Source organism: Microcaecilia unicolor, chromosome 3 (assembly GCF_901765095.1).
Source record: "Microcaecilia unicolor chromosome 3, aMicUni1.1, whole genome shotgun sequence".
In the NCBI taxonomy this organism is placed as follows: domain Eukaryota; kingdom Metazoa; phylum Chordata; class Amphibia; order Gymnophiona; family Siphonopidae; genus Microcaecilia; species Microcaecilia unicolor.
Genome location: NC_044033.1, coordinates 153726991 through 153746584, shown reverse-complemented (window position 1 = coordinate 153746584; position 19594 = coordinate 153726991). Strand labels below are relative to the sequence as shown.

At 46.2% G+C, this 19594-nt stretch overlaps 1 protein-coding gene across 2 annotated transcripts in view; it reads left to right on the top strand.

Moving 5' to 3' along the window:
* FAM98A (family with sequence similarity 98 member A) overlaps positions 1 to 12982 on the top strand; it is an 84585-nt gene extending 71603 nt beyond the window's left edge. For both annotated transcript variants that reach the window (XM_030196506.1, XM_030196507.1), the window contains one exon: positions 10427 to 12982. In XM_030196506.1, coding sequence (XP_030052366.1) covers positions 10427 to 11158 — 732 coding nt within the window. In that variant the 3' untranslated portion in view covers positions 11159 to 12982. The remainder of the gene's footprint in view (positions 1 to 10426) is intronic.
* Positions 12983 to 19594: the final 6612 nt, after the last annotated feature.

Genomic DNA, 19594 nt, shown 5'->3' with positions numbered 1-19594 from the left:
TGCAAGAAAATCCTAAAACATAGTTACCACAGCCTGACAAATCAGAATAAACCACAGCCCCCCCAACAAGAACCAACCCCCCATTTCCCACCCTCCCAACCCACCCCAGTCCTCCATAGTCTCACTGCTTACTGTCTGGGACCCAGGTACTCTTCAGTGTCCCAGAACTGACAATTTCACCCCATTACCCCTGTTAAGAAGGTCTCTCAGTTTGCAGCAAGCATTCAAAGTGAGTCCATTCATCAGCAGTCAAAGCAAAATGCCCCAAACTCCTGTCTGTCTTTTGCTGCATTTCACCAGTGAGCCACAACTGAGTCCTTAAGGCACTTCCAGTGAGCAGCGATAACAGATTTAACAGCTACCAGGCACAGCCTCTTGAAGCGCCTTTGCCATTTAGTAACCCTCCAATTACCCAACCCTAATAAACACCACTTAAGGTCTTTAAGAAAAACACATCCCAATATCGTAGATGTAGTCTGACAGTGTAGTCCAAAAGTCCTGTATTGGTCCACATTCCCACCAAATATTTAGAAAAGTTCCCCGCTCTACTCCACACCTCTAACATACATCAGGCACCGCAGGGAACATTCTATGAAAAAGGGGTACAATACCATCTTTTAAGAATCTTCAACAAAACACATGGAGATGCTTTTTTAACCTCCAAACACACAGCATGCCATTCACCCACGCTCTGTGTACAACCTAAATCCCATTCCTAAGACTCCATAAAAACATATTTCTGAAAGTCTTTACCCCAGATAAAGCGATAAAGAATTGAAATAGCCCCTCTGAGCTTCCCCGGACTCTTCCATTGATTCTCAAACTATTCGGTGTCATCTGGATCATCCCTCATCCATCCCTGCTGCAAAAATGTAATGTTTAACCTACAGATATGTGAAGTATTCTTTACGGGGAATATGAAATTTCTCATGCAAATCTGGGAACATTAGTAGGTCTCCCACATCCAGCAAATCCTGAAACCTAAGCAGCCCAGCTTGTGCCCAGAACTCCAAATTAGCTGTCCCTTGGTCTGTGGAAAAAGCAGGTTCAGCACCTGTGTGAGCCAGAGACGAACATCGCCGACCTCCACTACATTTCGGTTTAAGAAAACACCCACAATGAAAGCAAGTACCCAAGGATTATGCATAACTTGTTGGTAAGCCTTTTGAGAAAGAGAGGCCCAAAGACACGCCCCCCCTTGCTGTTCCATCCTAACTGTCGCAGACTGCAAATCACACTCCCAAACCGAAATAAGCTTCAGTTGACAAGCCCAATAATACGAATAGACGTCGGAGTGTGTGGCTTCTATCGTGACCGTAATACTGTGTCATACAAAAAACTTGTGGCATTCAAATTTTATATGCGGACAAAATGTGGTGGCTAATGAGGGAGGAGTGTACCGGACACACTGGCACAAAGGTTTCATGGTAATCGCAGCTTTTTCTTTTCTTTTCTTTTTTTCACACGTCCAAGCAAAAATTGAAAGTATCTGCACATTAGCAGGTGTTCTAATGCACCTAAAAATGAGCCACATAAAAATTTTTGTGAGGCTCATGTTTAGGTGCAGAAGAACAGGTGCCAATGTGAGCTTTAACTTTTGGTTTTGTTAGATTCACATGTCTTTTACCTCCTGTCTGCCTGTGAACCTTGCTAGGGCTTCCTTCGGGTTGAAAAAGAAGATTAAAAAAAAACTAGCATTTAAATCTCAAAAACTGGCATGAAACCCTCTCTCCAAATCCTTATATGCTGTCCCAGACCTGGTGAAAAAATTCTCATGGTAATGGGACCTCAGAAGCCTGCGTTTCTCTCTTCATTGCCGCGGAATACTCAGTGGACTCATTAGTATTCATTTTAATGCAATGTGTGGCCATGTATTTCACACGTATTAACACCTGCACTCAATCCCTCTCTGCATTGCTGAGCACATGCAACCCATTCTCAAGCCATGGTAGCTTTCTGCACCAGTTCCTCAGAGCAAGAATTCTTAATCCCTTCTCTCCCTCCAGCAGCTGTGTACCTTCCCAGGAGCACAGAACCAAGTCCTTGGTGATATAGAGGGGAATGTACAGGCTGATTGATCCTGTCTTGCTCTGTTCAGAGACTGTGGATTCCTGCCCTCCCCCAGTTAGTCTCCTCTTCCGACATATAGTGTGTGACTTGCAGCCTCTGTGAAGCAAAGAGGAAACTGGTAACGTGAGACCCAACACTCCCTCCCTGCTCCTTTCAGAGTCTGTGTTCTGAAAAATAGTGATCACCTTTTGTTCCCTCCCAGGCTGCATATGCAGTGTTAGACTAGAGGAGGAAGAGTAAGCAGATTTGGAAGGCTTTTGGTTTTATGAAGGGAAAGAGGGAGAGAGGTACGATTAAGTGGGAGTGAGGTGTTGTAGGGTGTGGAGCAAGAGGATGGGGAAGTGGAAAGGGTGGAGGGAGAGCATCAGATTGAAGTTTGGGGTGTAAGGGGATTCTCTCTCCCTCTTGACTGGATTCCCAATCCAGATTGCGTGTCCTCCAATTCCATTCCCAGTCTCTCCTCCCTTTCTACTTCCATTCCCTATCCCCCCCCCCCCTCTCTTCTACTTGAGATACTTCTCTTCCCTTCTTCTCCCTCCCTTCCTCTCTTATTAGCAATCGCTTCCTCCAAAATAGGGACTAAATAAATTAACTGCGCACACAAGAGCTATCGAGGAAAAGCTTTATTTTACAGACGTATGTATATAAATATCCATATTTATGCAATTGTGCCCCCTGCATCGGAGGAGGACCCCAACATCCAGCCGGCCCACATACGTCTATTTTCCAGTGTGGCACAACATCAAAATGTATTTGACACCCATGGTAAAGCTTGTATTTTCCAAGAACTCACTTTATTTTAACATTAATGACATAGAATGAATTCTTAATCACTTTGCAGTGGTAGTTCCACCCACACCGAAAAGACTTCCCAGTCAAAATAGGAACCTCTACGTCATAACGTCCTAAATGGATGTCCGTCTCGCATATATTTTAAAACAGGGAAGACATCAAGATTTCCTGTTTGAAAATACGTAAGGTAGATATCCAGTGTGAACAGCCATTTTACAAACAAACATCCAAATTATGAACAGGGGTAAACAAGGGACATGGTCATTTGTTTGGCAGCATTCTTAGAAAATGGCCACACAGATGTCCATACAGAGCAGAGGAGTAACCTAGTGGTTAGTGCAGTGGACTGTGAACCCAGGGATCCAGGTTCAAATCCCACTTGAATTATTTTGTTTTGTAATTGTGAACCCTCTGGGAACAGAAAAAATACCTACTGTACCTGGATGTACAGCACTTCAATAGCCTTCTGGCTTGCAGGTGCCTTATATATTTAGGTTTAGTAAGTATTTTCCTGTTCCTGGAGGTCTCACAGTTTTAAAAAAAAGTAAAACCTGAACCTTTGGTTTATTATAGTCCACTGCACAAACCACTAGGCTACTCCTCAGATCTACATGCTGCTCTGATCAGAAAGCTTCACTTATTATGGGCAGTCACAGAGCCTGGTATTCCTTTCCAGTTTCACTTCCAGGGGAGAGGGAGGGGGGTTAAGGAGGTGTCCTGCTCGGAGCATCCTTTTTGTACCCTGAATGTGATTAGAAACAGGTCTAAGGATGTCTTTCTTTTTAAACTTGTATGACGTATAATATGAGCTGGAGAGGATACTCCTATACCATATAACTATATAATCCTCTTCAAAAAATCATGACTCTATTTCAGCTTTTAATATTTAGCTGCATGCTCCATACTCTTATCCAGCATGGAGAAATGGAAAACATGGAGGAGAAAGCCTCAAAAAGAGTGCTCCTACTTAGTATGGCAACCAGTCTTCTATATCAAGGAGCATACATTCTCATCATAGGTTAAAAAAAAAAAAAAAAAACCTCCATCCGTCATTAACTGTTCATTATTACTCAATTTTAATTCATGTACATCTCTTTCTCCGAGGACAAGCAGGCTGCTTGTTCTCACTGATGGGTGACGTCCACGGCAGCCCCTCCAATCGGAAACTTCACTAGCAAAAGCCTTTGCTAGTCCTCGCGCGTCCATGCGCACCGCGCATGCGCGGCCGTCTTCCCGCCCGAACCGGCTCGTGTTCGTCAGTCTTCTTTTGTCCGCGCTCGGTTCGGTCGTGTTTTCGCCGTGTCGGGCCCCGCAAAGTCGACCTCGCGCGTTCGTCGTGTTTTTAAAAAAAAAAAAAATCATTCTGTGTGGAAAAAGACTCTGTGGTCTTTTTTCCCACCGCTATTTTCAGCTTTTTCGCCCCGGTAAGTTTTCTTTCGTCGTCGGGGTAGGCCGCTTTTAGGCCTCGGGTCGAAGTTTTCTTCCCATTGTTTTTTCGGTGCCTTTTCCGCCATTTCGACTTTTGATCTCGCCGGCGTGATTTTTCCGCCCATGACATCGAAGTCTCCCAGCGGCTTCAAGAAGTGCACCCAGTGCGCCCGGGTCATCTCGCTCACTGACAGGCACGCGTCGTGTCTTCAGTGCTTGGGGGCTGGGCACCGCCCGCAGGCCTGTAGTCTGTGTTCCCTTTTGCAAAAGCGGACTCAGGTAGCGAGATTGGCCCAGTGGAACGTTTTGTTCTCGGGCTCTTCGTCGGCATCGGCACCGGGGGTATCGAGTGCATCGACGTCTTCAGCGTCCAGAGCTTCATCCTCGGCCGCCAGTGCATCGAGGCATCGACCCTCTGCATCGGCGCCGAGACATCGGACAGCTGCATCGACGTCGGTGGTACCGGGACCTCATCTGCTGATGTCGTCGGACGGTGGTGCTTTGTCTGGAGTGCAGGTGAGGGCTGTCCATTCCCCTGCTGGTGGCGGTGAGCCTTCGGGTGGGTCTCCCCCTACCCTGAGGGCTCCTGCGGTACAGCCCCCCCGAGACCGACCTCCTTCGGCCTCGGCCCCGAGGAAGCGACGACTGGATTCTACGTCCTCCTCGTCGGTCCTGGGAAGCTCCGGTGACATGCTTCGTTCCAAGAAGTCGAAAAAGCATCGTCATCGGTCCCCTTCCCGTGTCGGCACCGAGAGCTCTGGGTCGCCGAGGGAGTCGGCACCCAGCAGGCATCGGCACCGAGAGGACCGCTCACCCTCTGTTCAGGAGGTGTCGATGCGCTCCACTCTGGACAGCCCGGAACAGCCTCCACGCCCGGAACAGGTTCTGACGTCGACGCCTGCATCGACCTCCATGCCTTTCTCTGCAGCCGCTCTGAACGAGAGCCTCCGGGCCGTTCTCCCAGAGATTCTGGGAGAGCTGTTGCGCCCTAACCCTCCGGTACCGGCGGTGCTTGCGCCACCGGTACCGTCGAGCGTGGCGCCAGCTGGCCCATCGCCCGAGGTGAGGTCTCCGGCGTCGGTACCGCGTGCGGTACCGGCTGCCGCCGCCTCCCAGGAAGGCTCCCTGACTACGTCGGCGGAGGGAGCTTCGCCGATGCGGGCGAGGGAGTCTACCTCTCGACGCCCCCATCATGGACGTGGCTCCACAGAGTCGAGTCGGGCGAGGTTGCAGACACAGGTCCGTGAACTTGTGTCTGATACCGAGGGTGAGGCCTCGTGGGAAGAGGAAGAAGACCCCAGATATTTCTCTGACGAGGAGTCTGAAGGTCTTCCTTCCGATCCCACTCCCTCTCCTGAGAGACAGCTTTCTCCTCCCGAGAGTCTGTCTTTTGCTTCCTTTGTCCGGGAGATGTCTACGGCCATCCCCTTCCCGGTGGTTGTGGTGGACGAGCCCAGGGCTGAAATGTTTGAGCTCCTGGACTATCCTTCTCCACCTAAGGAAGCGTCCACTGTACCCATGCACCATGTCCTAAAAAAGACATTGCTGGCGAACTGGACCAAGCCTCTAACTAATCCCCACATTCCCAAGAAGATCGAGTCCCAGTACCGGATCCATGGGGACCCAGAGCTGATGCGCACTCAGTTGCCTCATGACTCTGGAGTTGTGGATCTGGCCCTAAAGAAGGCTAAGAGTTCTAGAGAGCATGCTTCGGTGCCCCCGGGCAAAGACTCTAGAACCTTAGACTCCTTTGGGAGGAAGGCCTACCATTCCTCTATGCTCGTGGCCAAAATTCAGTCCTACCAGCTCTACACGAGCATACACATGCGGAACAATGTGCGGCAGTTGGCGGGCTTGGTTGATGCGCTCCCCCCTGAGCAAGCCAAGCCTTTTCAGGAGGTGGTCAGGCAGCTGAAGGCGTGCAGAAAATTCCTGGCCAGAGGGGTGTATGACACCTTTGATGTTGCGTCCAGGGCCGCTGCTCAAGGTGTGGTGATGCGCAGGCTCTCATGGCTGCGTGCCTCCGACCTGGAGAATAGAATCCAGCAGCGGATTGCGGACTCGCCTTGCCGTGCGGATAATATTTTTGGAGAGAAAGTCGAACAGGTGGTAGAGCAGCTGCACCAGCGGGACACCGCATTCGACAAGTTCTCCCGCCGGCAGCCTTCAGCCTCTACCTCTACAGGTAGAAGATTTTTCGGGGGAAGGAAGACTGTTCCCTACTCTTCTGGCAAGCGTAGGTACAATCCTCCTCCTCGACAGCCTGCGGCCCAGGCTAAGCCCCAGCGCGCTTGCTCTCATCAACAGCGTGCGACTCAGCAAGGCCCCGTGGCTCCCCAGCAAAAGCAAGGGACGAGCTTTTGACTGGCTCCAGCAGAGCATAGCCGACATCCAAGTGTCAGTGCCGGGCGACCTGCCAGTCGGAGGGAGGTTGAAAGCTTTTCACCAAAGGTGGCCTCTCATAACCTCCGATCAGTGGGTTCTCCAAATAGTCCGGCAAGGATACACCCTCAATTTGGCCTCAAAACTTCCAAATTGTCCACCGGGAGCTCAGTCTTACAGCTTCCAGCACAAGCAGGTACTTGCAGAGGAACTCTCCGCCCTTCTCAGCGCCAATGCGGTAGAGCCCGTGCCATCCGGGCAAGAAGGGCTGGGATTCTATTCCAGGTACTTCCTTGTGGAAAAGAAAACAGGGGGGATGCGTCCCATCCTAGACCTAAGGGCCCTGAACAAATATCTCGTCAAAGAAAAGTTCAGGATGCTTTCCCTGGGCACCCTTCTTCCCATGATTCAGGAAAACGATTGGCTATGCTCTCTGGACTTAAAGGATGCCTACACACACATCCCGATACTGCCAGCTCACAGGCAGTATCTGCGATTTCAGCTGGGCACAAGTCACTTCCAGTACTGTGTGCTACCCTTTGGGCTCGCCTCTGCGCCCAGGGTGTTCACAAAGTGCTTGGCTGTAGTAGCAGCGGCACTTCGCAAGCTGGGGGTGCACGTGTTCCCATATCTCGACGATTGGCTGGTGAAGAACACATCCGAGGCAGGAGCCCTGCAGTCCATGCAGATGACTATTCGCCTCCTGGAGCTACTGGGGTTTGTGATAAATTATCCAAAGTCCCATCTTCTCCCAGTGCAGAAACTCGAATTCATAGGAGCTCTGCTGGATTCTCGGACGGCTCGCGCCTATCTCCCAGAGGCGAGAGCCAACAACTTGTTGTCCCTCGTCTCGCGGGTGCAAGCGTCACAGCAGATCACAGCTCGGCAGATGTTGAGATTGCTGGGCCACATGGCCTCCACAGTCCATGTGACTCCCATGGCCCGCCTTCACATGAGATCTGCTCAATGGACCCTAGCTTCCCAGTGGTTTCAGGCTGCTGGGGATCTAGAAGACGTGATCCACCTGTCCACGAGTTTTCTCAAATCCCTGTATTGGTGGACGATTTGGTCCAATTTGACTCTGGGACGTCCTTTCCAAATTCCTCAGCCACAAAAAGTGCTGACCACGGATGCGTCTCTCCTGGGATGGGGAGCTCATGTCGATGGGCTTCACACCCAAGGAAGCTGGTCCCTCCAGGAACGCGATCTGCAGATCAATCTTCTGGAGTTGCGAGCGATCTGGAACGCTCTGAAGGCTTTCAGAGATCGGCTGTCCCACCAAATTATCCAAATTCAGACAGACAACCAGGTTGCCATGTACTACGTCAACAAGCAGGGGGGCACCGGATCTCGCCCCCTGTGTCAGGAAGCCGTCAGCATGTGGCTCTGGGCTCGCCGTCACGGCATGGTGCTCCAAGCCACATATCTGGCAGGCGTAAACAACAGTCTGGCCGACAGGTTGAGCAGGATTATGCAACCTCACGAGTGGTCGCTCAATTCCCGTGTAGTGCGACAGATCTTCCAGGTGTGGGGCACCCCCTTGGTAGACCTCTTCGCATCTCGAGCCAACCACAAAGTCCCTCAGTTCTGTTCCAGGCTTCAGGCCCACGGCAGACTGGCATCGGATGCCTTCCTCCTGGACTGGGGGGAAGGTCTGCTGTATGCTTATCCTCCCATACCTCTGGTGGGGAAGACTTTGTTGAAACTCAAGCAAGACCGAGGCACCATGATTCTGATTGCTCCCTTTTGGCCGCGTCAGATCTGGTTCCCTCTTCTTCTGGAGTTGTCCTCCGAAGAACCGTGGAGATTGGAGTCTTTTCCGACCCTCATCACACAGGACGAAGGGGCACTTCTGCATCCCAACCTCCGGTCCCTGGCTCTCACGTCCTGGATGTTGAGAGCGTAGACTTTGCCTCTTTGGGTCTGTCAGAGGGTGTCTCCCGCATCTTGCTTGCTTCCAGGAAAGATTCCACTAAGAGGAGTTACTTCTTTCTATGGAGGAGGTTTGCCGTCTGGTGTGACAGCAAGGCCCTAGATCCTCGCTCTTGTCCTACACAGACCCTGCTTGAATACCTTCTGCATTTGTCTGAGTCTGGTCTCAAGACCAACTCTGTAAGAGTTCACCTTAGTGCAATCAGTGCATACCATTACCGTGTGGAAGGTAAGCCGATCTCAGGACAGCCTTTAGTTGTTCGCTTCATGAGAGGTTTGCTTTTGTCAAAGCCCCCTGTCAAGCCTCCTACAGTGTCATGGGATCTCAATGTCGTTCTCACCCAGCTGATGAAACCTCCTTTTGAGCCACTGAATTCCTGCCATCTGAAGTACTTGACCTGGAAGGTCATTTTCTTGGTGGCAGTTACTTCAGCTCGTAGAGTCAGTGAGCTTCAGGCCCTGGTAGCCCAGGCCCCTTACACCAAATTTCATTACAACAGAGTAGTCCTCCGCACTCACCCTAAGTTCTTGCCAAAGATTGTGTCGGAGTTCCATCTGAACCAGTCAATTGTCTTGCCAACATTCTTTCCCCGTCCTCATTCCTGCCCTGCTGAACGTCAGCTGCACACATTGGACTGCAAGAGAGCATTGGCCTTCTATCTGGAGCGGACACAGCCCAACAGACAGTCCGCCCAATTGTTTGTTTCTTTTGATCCCAATAGGAGGGGAGTGGCTGTGGGGAAACGCACCATATCCAATTGGCTAGCAGATTGCATTTCCTTCACTTATGCCCAGGCTGGGCTGACTCTTGAGGGTCATGTCACGGCTCATAATGTTAGAGCCATGGCAGCGTCGGTAGCCCACTTGAAGTCAGCCTCTATTGAAGAAATTTGCAAAGCTGCGACGTGGTCATCTGTCCACACATTCACATCTCATTACTGCCTGCAGCAGGATACCCGACGCGACAGTCGGTTCGGGCAGTCAGTTCTTCAGAACCTGTTTGGGCTTTAGGATCCAACTCCACCCCCCGAGGGCCCTGTTTGTTCTGTTCCAGGCTGCACTCTCAGTTAGTTGGTAAATTTTTTAGGTCAATCTCAGTTATGTCCTCGCCGTTGCGAGGCCCAATTGACCATGGTTGTTGTTTTGAGTGAGCCTGGGGGCTAGGGATACCCCATCAGTGAGAACAAGCAGCCTGCTTGTCCTCGGAGAAAGCGAATGCTACATACCTGTAGAAGGTATTCTCCGAGGACAGCAGGCTGATTGTTCTCACAAACCCGCCCGCCTCCCCTTTGGAGTTGTGTCTTCCCTTGTCTTTGTCTTGCTACATACGGGACTGACGAACACGAGCCGGTTCGGGCGGGAAGACGGCCGCGCATGCGCGGTGCGCATGGACGCGCGAGGACTAGCAAAGGCTTTTGCTAGTGAAGTTTCCGATTGGAGGGGCTGCCGTGGACGTCACCCATCAGTGAGAACAATCAGCCTGCTGTCCTCGGAGAATACCTTCTACAGGTATGTAGCATTCGCTTAATAGCAAACTTATCTGTACTCGTTGCTCAGCGTTATCAATACGCCACGGCCATATGGAACATGCAGCTAAATATTAAAAGCTAAAATAGTCGTCTTTTAAGTAATAAGTTATTCATTTTATCTTCTAAACTTTAGAACTACTTCATGATAAAAGAAATGTATGTGATGATCAGATATTTATTAGATCTGCTTGTGAGATTTATAATCCTTATTATTTCTGCCCAAAACATAGCAGAGTAATTGAAGTCTTTAATGGCAGTAATGATAAAACATTGTGTTCCTTTTTATATTGCAGGTGTTGATGGGTAGAGTTCCTGACAGGGGTGGTAGACCGAATGAAATTGAGCCTCCCCCACCTGAGATGCCACCTTGGCAGAAGAGGCCAGATGGCCCTCAACAGCAAGGAGGTGGTCGAGGTAGAGGTGGCTATGAACAATCATATGGTGGACGAGGAGGCTACGATCAAGGTGGAGGAAGAGGAGGCTACGATCAAGGTGGAGGAAGAGGAGGCTACGACCAAGGAGGGGGAAGAGGACGTGGTAGTTATGACCATGGTGGGCGAGGAAGAGGAAATAAAGTTCAAGGAGGTTGGACAGACAGCGGTGGAGGTAGCTATCAAGATGGTGGTTATCGAGACATAGGTTTCCAAACTGGTGGCTATCATGGTGGAGGTGGCGGCGGCGGCAGCTATCAAAGTGGCGGTGGATATCAAGGAGGCAGTTACCAAGGAGGAAGTTACGGTGGTTATCAAGCTTCATCATATTCGGGAAGTGGATATCAGGGTGGTGGATATCAACAGGACAACAGATACCAAGATGGAGGCCACCAGAGTGACCGAGGTGGTAGTGGTCGTGGAGGAGGGAGAGGTGGTCGTGGAGGTCGTGGTGGCAGGGGTGGTCAAGGAGGAGGTTGGAGCAGCAGAGGGGGACAGAACTATAATCAAGGTCAATTTGAGCAGCACTTCCAACATGGCGGCTATCAGTATAACCAATCTGGCTTTGGACAAGGAAGACACTATACAAGCTGAGGTTCCTAAACGTTCGGTATCGGCAGAGCTCATGCAATGCAAACCTAGATTCAAAGACTTACTGTACCTTTTTTGGCGTGTGTGTGTGTGACAGGCAATCTTCTGCCTTGATGACCTGTTCTAGTTTTAAGCAAATTGAAAGTTGGCAAATGAATTTCACACTGTAAAGAAATTTAGTGATACTGACAATTGGAGAAAGTGTGTTTAATATATTGGGGTACACTGTTTACTGAGAGTGCTGTCTCATGGTATATGGAGAGGAATGTCAACCTATGCAAGGAAGAAACAATAGGTATTTTACATTTTAGCTTTGTATGTGATTCACTTAATTCAAAAGCAAGCCATTTTACTTGCTTTTTGTCAGCCTTGATTAAATAGCTGCCTTGTATTCCCCGCATACTGCTTCCTTTGAACTGTTAATGTAATGGTTACAGATGTGTACACTTAGTAAAAGAAGGTTCAATGTGCAATGAGCTTATACTAAAATGAGTTGGTGAACGTCATCAGGACATGACTTTTACATTTAGTGACTAATTCCATTTAACTAGGTGAAATTTAGTGTTAGATAAGTTCTTGAAAATGGAAAATTTAGTAAATTGTATCTGGCATTTTCTAGTGCAATCCACTACCTCTCTGCTGCTAAACTTGGAGGTGTGCAAAAATGTATTAATGTGAGTGAATCTCCAGTGGACAGGTCCAAATTATTGCCTGGGCTGATTTTGCAACTTGAACAAAAAGAAGTTATTTGTCTGACTCAAAAGTTTAGTAACACTCGGGCTTGTATCACTAAGTGGATAGCAATTCTCTTTCAAAAGAAAATGCTAGTCCCTTTTTATAAACATCTGATGGAAATAAAAATGCTCTGGAATTGTAACTTGATATTCTCCAATGTAGCACCTAGAGCAGAAATGGGAACCCATAAATCGCTACTCATCCTTTTGAGTCCTGTTACAGTTGGAATATTGTTATGTATTTCAAGAGATATTACTGGGGTAGCTTTTATGCTTGTCCACCACAAGGTTTTCTTTTCTTTTTTTGTTCTGATGAAGTATTCTCTAAACACACATTTTCCAGTACTCAGTTTTGAAGGCTGCTTCTCGTTTCTCAGCTTTTGTGTTTGACACAGAACAGGTTCCACACATTCTGTTACAGTTACTTATCCTGTTCCAGCACCCCAGACCCATCTGCCTTTCATGAGCTCTACTGTGTCTACCGGATTCACTGGCCTTACCCTCTAACTGCAAATGACATCAAATATTCAAGCTTGAAGGTCTCAAACACAGCTAAACAAAAATACATGAAAATTACAAATGACCTTCAATACACATCAAGGTGCGGTATAGCATGTGTTGATAAAACACTTAAGCAGAATGATCTAAACTGGCCCAGATCCATTTACCAGAAGTTGCTCCAGCAATGGACCTGATTTTTACTTGAAATGGGCTAAGAAGTAGCAGCAATCTTTTTTTTAATCCCCCATTTTGTGCATGAACTAGTACCATGGTCACATAATACAAAAACGGCTTTTGTTTTATTCCTCCCTCCCCTTCCCATTTTTGATTTGTTTGGAGGTTCCCCCTCCCCCTGTAGAAATGCACTACTGTCTGGGCAGTTGAATTCTTGCCTGGAGGAGGCCTTTTAATGCTGCAGACAAAGCCTGGCTGGGTTAATGATCTTTTTTACATTTGTTCTTCATGCAAAGCCACATGGTGATGCTTCTTGCTGGGTTATTTTCATGTCCATGAACATGTTAAGCTGTGAAAGAAAATGGCTGAAGGTGTGATGTATGTGAGGTGAGCAATAAAGCACCTGTGTGTTCTCTAATTTTCTTGTTTACTTCTTAAAAAAAAAACTTTAAAATTTTAACCAATATATTATTGTCAGAATTTCTTCTGTTTCTGGGCATACTTGCTAGCTCATTTTTCCATAGTGCCTAATATCTTTTAAAAATGTATATTAATCACTTTTGGGAATAAAAAAAAAGTGAGTCCTTTGCTATGGTCAGCACAGTCTTTTTGGGAGAAAATGGCCGTCCCTGCATTGATCTTGTCAGTCATTTCGTATTCCTATATTGCATGCATACCTGATGAATACCTGAAGTCTTGAAGAAAGCTGTACTAGTAAATGGGCTTAGCACACTCTAATGCCAGTTTCTTCCACGTACTAAGCCTCTTTTCATCACAGTCTTAAAAGGGGATTTTCCTATTTTGAGTTTCTGGTCATGCACTAATGTAAGCATTAACGTGTGACCATTTAAAAAAAAAAAATAACACAGGAGTACTTACTGTCTCCTGCTTTATGGACATATCAGTTATTCAGTGCACTAACTAAATAGCACTTCCATACCCATTCTTTGCTCTGGTCACACCCTCTCCCCCCAAAATTTTTTAAAATACCACACTTAGAGCACACAGAAGGTAAAACTAATGCATAATGCTTTAGTGTGTCCTGTTAGGCCATTTCCCCTGCATGTTAGCACTTAACGCAGCTCAGTAAAAGGGCTCCCATGTGTCTTTATGATGTGTTCTAACTTGGTTCTGTTAGGAAGTTTTTGTAACTGTGGTACTCCCTTTTTTTTTTTTTTGACCAACATAATCCAAAGCTGTTAGATTACTTGAGTTTTTGAATAGGAATGCATTGATGGCTGAATGAAAAGTAGATAAATACAGATTGTTGTAGTTAATACAGTGGTGGAAATAAGTATTTGATCCCTTGCTGATTTTGTAAGTTTGCCCACTGACAAAGACATGAGCAGCCCATAATTGAAGGGTAGGTTATTGGTAACAGTGAGAGATAGCACATCACAAATTAAATCCGGAAAATCACATTGTGGAAAGTATATGAATTTATTTGCATTCTGCAGAGGGAAATAAGTATTTGATCCCCCACCAACCAGTAAGAGATCTGGCCCCTACAGACCAGGTAGATGCTCCAAATCAACTCGTTACCTGCATGACAGACAGCTGTCGGCAATGGTCACCTGTATGAAAGACACCTGTCCGCAGACTCAGTGAATCAGTCAGACTCTAACCTCTACAAAATGGCCAAGAGCAAGGAGCTGTCTAAGGATGTCAGGGACAAGATCATACACCTGCACAAGGCTGGAATGGGCTACAAAACCATCAGTAAGACGCTGGGCGAGAAGGAGACAACTGTTGGTGCCATAGTAAGAAAATGGAAGAAGTACAAAATGACTGTCAATCGACAAAGATCTGGGGCTCCACGCAAAATCTCACCTCGTGGGGTATCCTTGATCATGAGGAAGGTTAGAAATCAGCCTACAACTACAAGGGGGGAACTTGTCAATGATCTCAAGGCAGCTGGGACCACTGTCACCACGAAAACCATTGGTAACACATTACGACATAACGGATTGCAATCCTGCAGTGCCCGCAAGGTCCCCCTGCTCCGGAAGGCACATGTGACGGCCCGTCTGAAGTTTGCCAGTGAACACCTGGATGATGCCGAGAGTGATTGGGAGAAGGTGCTGTGGTCAGATGAGACAAAAATTGAGCTCTTTGGCATGAACTCAACTCGCCGTGTTTGGAGGAAGAGAAATGCTGCCTATGACCCAAAGAACACCGTCCCCACTGTCAAGCATGGAGGTGGAAATGTTATGTTTTGGGGGTGTTTCTCTGCTAAGGGCACAGGACTACTTCACCGCATCAATGGGAGAATGGATGGGGCCATGTACCGTACAATTCTGAGTGACAACCTCCTTCCCTCCGCCAGGGCCTTAAAAATGGGTCGTGGCTGGGTCTTCCAGCACGACAATGACCCAAAACATACAGCCAAGGCAACAGGAGTGGCTCAGGAAGAAGCACATTAGGGTCATGGAGTGGCCTAGCCAGTCACCAGACCTTAATCCCATTGAAAACTTATGGAGGGAGCTGAAGCTGCGAGTTGCCAAGCGACAGCCCAGAACTCTTAATGATTTAGAGATGATCTGCAAAGAGGAGTGGACCAAAATTCCTCCTGACATGTGTGCAAACCTCATCATCAACTACAGAAGACGTCTGACCGCTGTGCTTGCCAACAAGGGTTTTGCCACCAAGTATTAGGTCTTGTTTGCCAGAGGGATTAAATACTTATTTCCCTCTGCAGAATGCAAATAAATTCATATACTTTCCACAATGTGATTTTCCGGATTTAATTTGTGATGTGCTATCTCTCACTGTTACCAATAACCTACCCTTCAATTATGGGCTGCTCATGTCTTTGTCAGTGGGCAAACTTACAAAATCAGCAAGGGATCAAATACTTATTTCCACCACTGTAGGTGACACTATAACATTGGTCTCAAAATCTGTGGCAGGTTGATACAAAGTGTAAAGATAAGCCAAAGGCTATACCTGGCAACTCTCCAGGAGAGTACTTGGTTTCATTAGGCCTGCAACTACTCATCCCCTCCAGTTTTGTCTGAATAGAGCCACTGCTGTCATAGATATGGAGGAAGGCAGACAGGAACCACTTAATTACTGCTCTAGTGCTGCTACCACATTTCTCCAGAGGCTTTTGGCTCACTGATGTGAGTTTGGAGGACTGATAAGCCATGGGAGGAGATGGAAGCAGCAGCACAGGAAAGAAAAGCAATTTATGCTTGCTTCCATATATCACCTGCTCCTGGAGATACACCCATCCTGTGGTGGTCTCAAGATTCCTACTATGAACCAGTATGTGAGAGTTAAAGACCCTGGGTCTTAAAAGGATGCAAATCTGTCTCCTGCATTTCTTTGTTATAAATATCCAGAAACTAGTGAGGAAGGTTAGGAGTCACTGATTTTCAAAGTCATTGCCTTTTTACTGATAGTTCCCTCATGCCAGGTTCATCCTATTCCATTACATTTGTGGAGAGTTATTTTGCCCCGGACAGACAGATGAAAAGATGGACAGACATTCTTGACCCCTTTTGTGTAACTTTTCCAACTTCTCTTGTGTTGGAAGGAATTAAAAAAATTAAAACATCAAGAAGCTGAAACAATAAAGAGTTCAATGGTATGTGCTGCAAAGAAACCTGAGATTGTCACAAAATCAGCAAACTGGATGGTTACATGTAGGACTAGGACTTTTATTTATTTATTAGGATTTATTTACTGCCTTTCACTCTAGGCGGAATTCACTCAAGGCGGTGTACAGTAAGAATAAATCAAACATGAGCAATAGACAATTACAGCAGTAAAAATATTCAAATAGCAATACAAAGTATGGCATAGTATACTACTTACAATGTCGCCACAATACGTAATAGAACATTTTAATTGACAGTGTAGGGTATAAGCAAAGATGGAACATATAGATAGAGTAATTGAAAGAAAGGTGCACTTGAGGTCAGAGAGATAGTTAAATATTATCTCAGCTAGAGTAGGAGTGGATAAACATTCTTTGGACATTGGAGGGCTATGTTTCGGTGCTGTTCCTGTGGTATGGGCTGGTGATGTTTGCTTCGGCGCCGGAGCTTTGAGCATTGGGTCCATTGAACGTAGACCCTTTAAACAAGTTAATACGTAATTTTTGCTTTTTAATTAAATTTAAAATTTGCTACTCACATAACTAGGGTGGAGCTAAAATAAAGCTGGAAGTGACAATATTCAGCACCAGTACCTGCAGGGCCAAATTATAGGGCCCTTTTACAAAAGCGTGGAAAGCCTACAGTGGGCTTGCTGAGCTGCAATTTGGCTCAACTGCTGGGATCTTGGGGGAGCCCGGTGGTGGTTCCACTCCCCACTATGCGCCATTTCCAGTGCAGCAAAAAAAAAAATTTTTTCGAGCAGCAGGGGTGTGCCCAGTGGTAATCGGTTAGCGCTGCCCCATTACCACTGAGCCCTTTCCGCCTCCTACCTACCGCCCTAGAAATGGCCACGTGGCAAGTGTTTAATATTGGGATTTATTAACCACCTTTATGAAGAGAGAGTACAGTAGGTACAGTTTAACATCAGACTTACAATTTTGTTATCAGCATAACGATAGTAAAATGAACAAGTATAAACAAATACAATGAAAGAGGAAAACTTGAAAACAGCAAATTGAAACCTAATAATAGGACTACCATGAAACAGGATGAAAAATATACATGTTTAACTGAAATTCAATTGACAGAGATATAACACAATGTAAGCATAATAGTGGTAGAATATCTAATAAGCACACAATTAGAACATTCAAATAACATTGCTATGATACAAATGCTTTTCTACAGTACAGCTTACCATATAGCTGAGGGGCCAAATGCAGATGTATTGATGGGGACAAAATGCGTGGTACAGAGTCAGTTGGGATAAATAAATGGATGGCTTAAATAAAGGTAAGTTCTTTGTACAGTTAATCAAGATACAAGGAACTCATCTAAGTTACAGTGTGTATAGCAAGCTAGTCCAGGTTTCAGTTCCAGTGTACAGTCAGTTATCCTATGTATTAAAGGTTTGAGAGAAGTCAGGCTTTTACCTGCCTCCTGAAGTAGAGGTGGTCTCAAGTTATATGTAGCCCCTTTGGGAGTAAATTCCAGAGCATGGGGACTACTCCCGAGAAGGCTCGCTGATGGGTATCACATCATACAATTTATTTCTTTTGATGAGGGGACAGATCGTGATGATCCTTGACGATCTTAGAGGTCTCAAAGGTGTGTAAAGGGCTAACCTATTCTCTAAGTACTCTGACCCATTTGGACTAGGACTTTTAATATTGCAGGTTCAGTATCTTGGAATAATCTCCCTATGAAATTACGGGAAGTGACTAGTTTGTGGGCTTTTAGCAAAGAGTTAATATATCTTCCCCTCATGAGGTGGAGTTGAAGATGGGATGCCACAAGCTGGGAGTTGTGTGATTTTTATGTAAGATTCTATACTCTGTTCTGTGGTGAACTTTTTTTTTTTTAACTGTCATTTGATTATTGTGTACATCATCTTGAATGATCATTTTTAGGAATATGGCATATAAATATTTTATATATAAATACTTGTGTTCAACATGCAAATTTAGGGCTGGATATTAATAAAAGTTATCCAGATAACATCAGCCATTGACTGTGGAAATAGTTTCTAAGTAAGTTTTGTATTTCCACTTTTTGTCTGAACTTGTGACTTTACCTTCTGCTTTTCTCCGTATCATACCGTTTGGATAATGCCAGGGCAGTTTGTGGGTGGAGCAAGTTAGCAGGAGAGTACCACTATCTGGATAACTTTCTGGTTAAGGACATGTCAGAAGACTTGTCCAAATGATATGGATACCAGCTTGACTATCGCTTTATTTGGATAGCGGTGACACTAGGTGCTTTGTCCATAATCAGGATAGCAGTACTGAATATTTAACCAACATGACTGCTGTTTAATAAAAATGCTATCTGTGATACTGAATGTTTACTCTTGGAATGGCTTGTACTACGTAGATGTACCACTGTATTGAGTTATGTGCTATATTTTCAGCTATACAATCATCAACAAAAGTTCCCCATACATTCAATTCTTAATATAATAATGTTTTTAAGGACCATCGAAAATGGGTAGAGTCCAACTATTAGTTGTAACCAGACTCTTTTTTTCGCACCTATTATCTTCATCAGTCCATTTTTCAATTACAGTGCAATCCGCTTAAGTGCAAGGGTCTGGGACCAAAGAAATACATGCAGTTAACCGGAGCATGCACTTAACCATTGTGACCCAAAGAAGCTTGACATCTGATAAACATATGTACAGTACTGTTTATTATACGTACAGTATACAGTCTCCGTTAACTGACGTTAGGCTTACTTGAAATAATCAGTAATAGTCCTCTGTACACTATTGTGTCTGTGAGTTCTATAGCCTACGTCTGCCAGACAGTAAAAACTGTCATAGCACTGACATCCAGTGGCCTCCAGATAGGCGCACGGTATTGAGACTCTCCAGCACTCTTGCAAAAGTGACAGGAGGTTGTTGAATTTCGTCAGCATGTCCCTCGCTGCTCATTTCATCAGCTGTTTCATCATCAGCCGTTGCCTGTGTGTAGGCACATATCTTGACATCAGTGCTGTCGTCAGCTGTTTGTAGATCATAACAGCTGCGTAGTGATGAAACTCCTCTTCAGTAACACCGGCTGGGATGTCAGTAGCCTGTTCATCTGATGCGTTTTCAACAGCTGCATCTGTTTCGTCCCTCTCCACATCCTTAACAAAGCTTGCTCGTTTGTAGCAGTTCACAATGGTTGCCTGTGTAACATGATTCCAGGCTTCTTTCTGCATATGTAGAGAATCCAACAGTGATAGATTACAAGCCAGTTCAACAGCATGTTTATCGTTGCCAGTCTGGTCATCCATAACACTCATCAGACGATGTAGCACAAGAGCCCAATTAATGTTGTTTGAAATTGGCTAGTATGCCATGATCCATAGGTTAGATCAGAGAGGTAGTGTTTGGTGGCAGGAAGACCACCTTGATGTTAGACAGCCTGACATCATCACTGTGT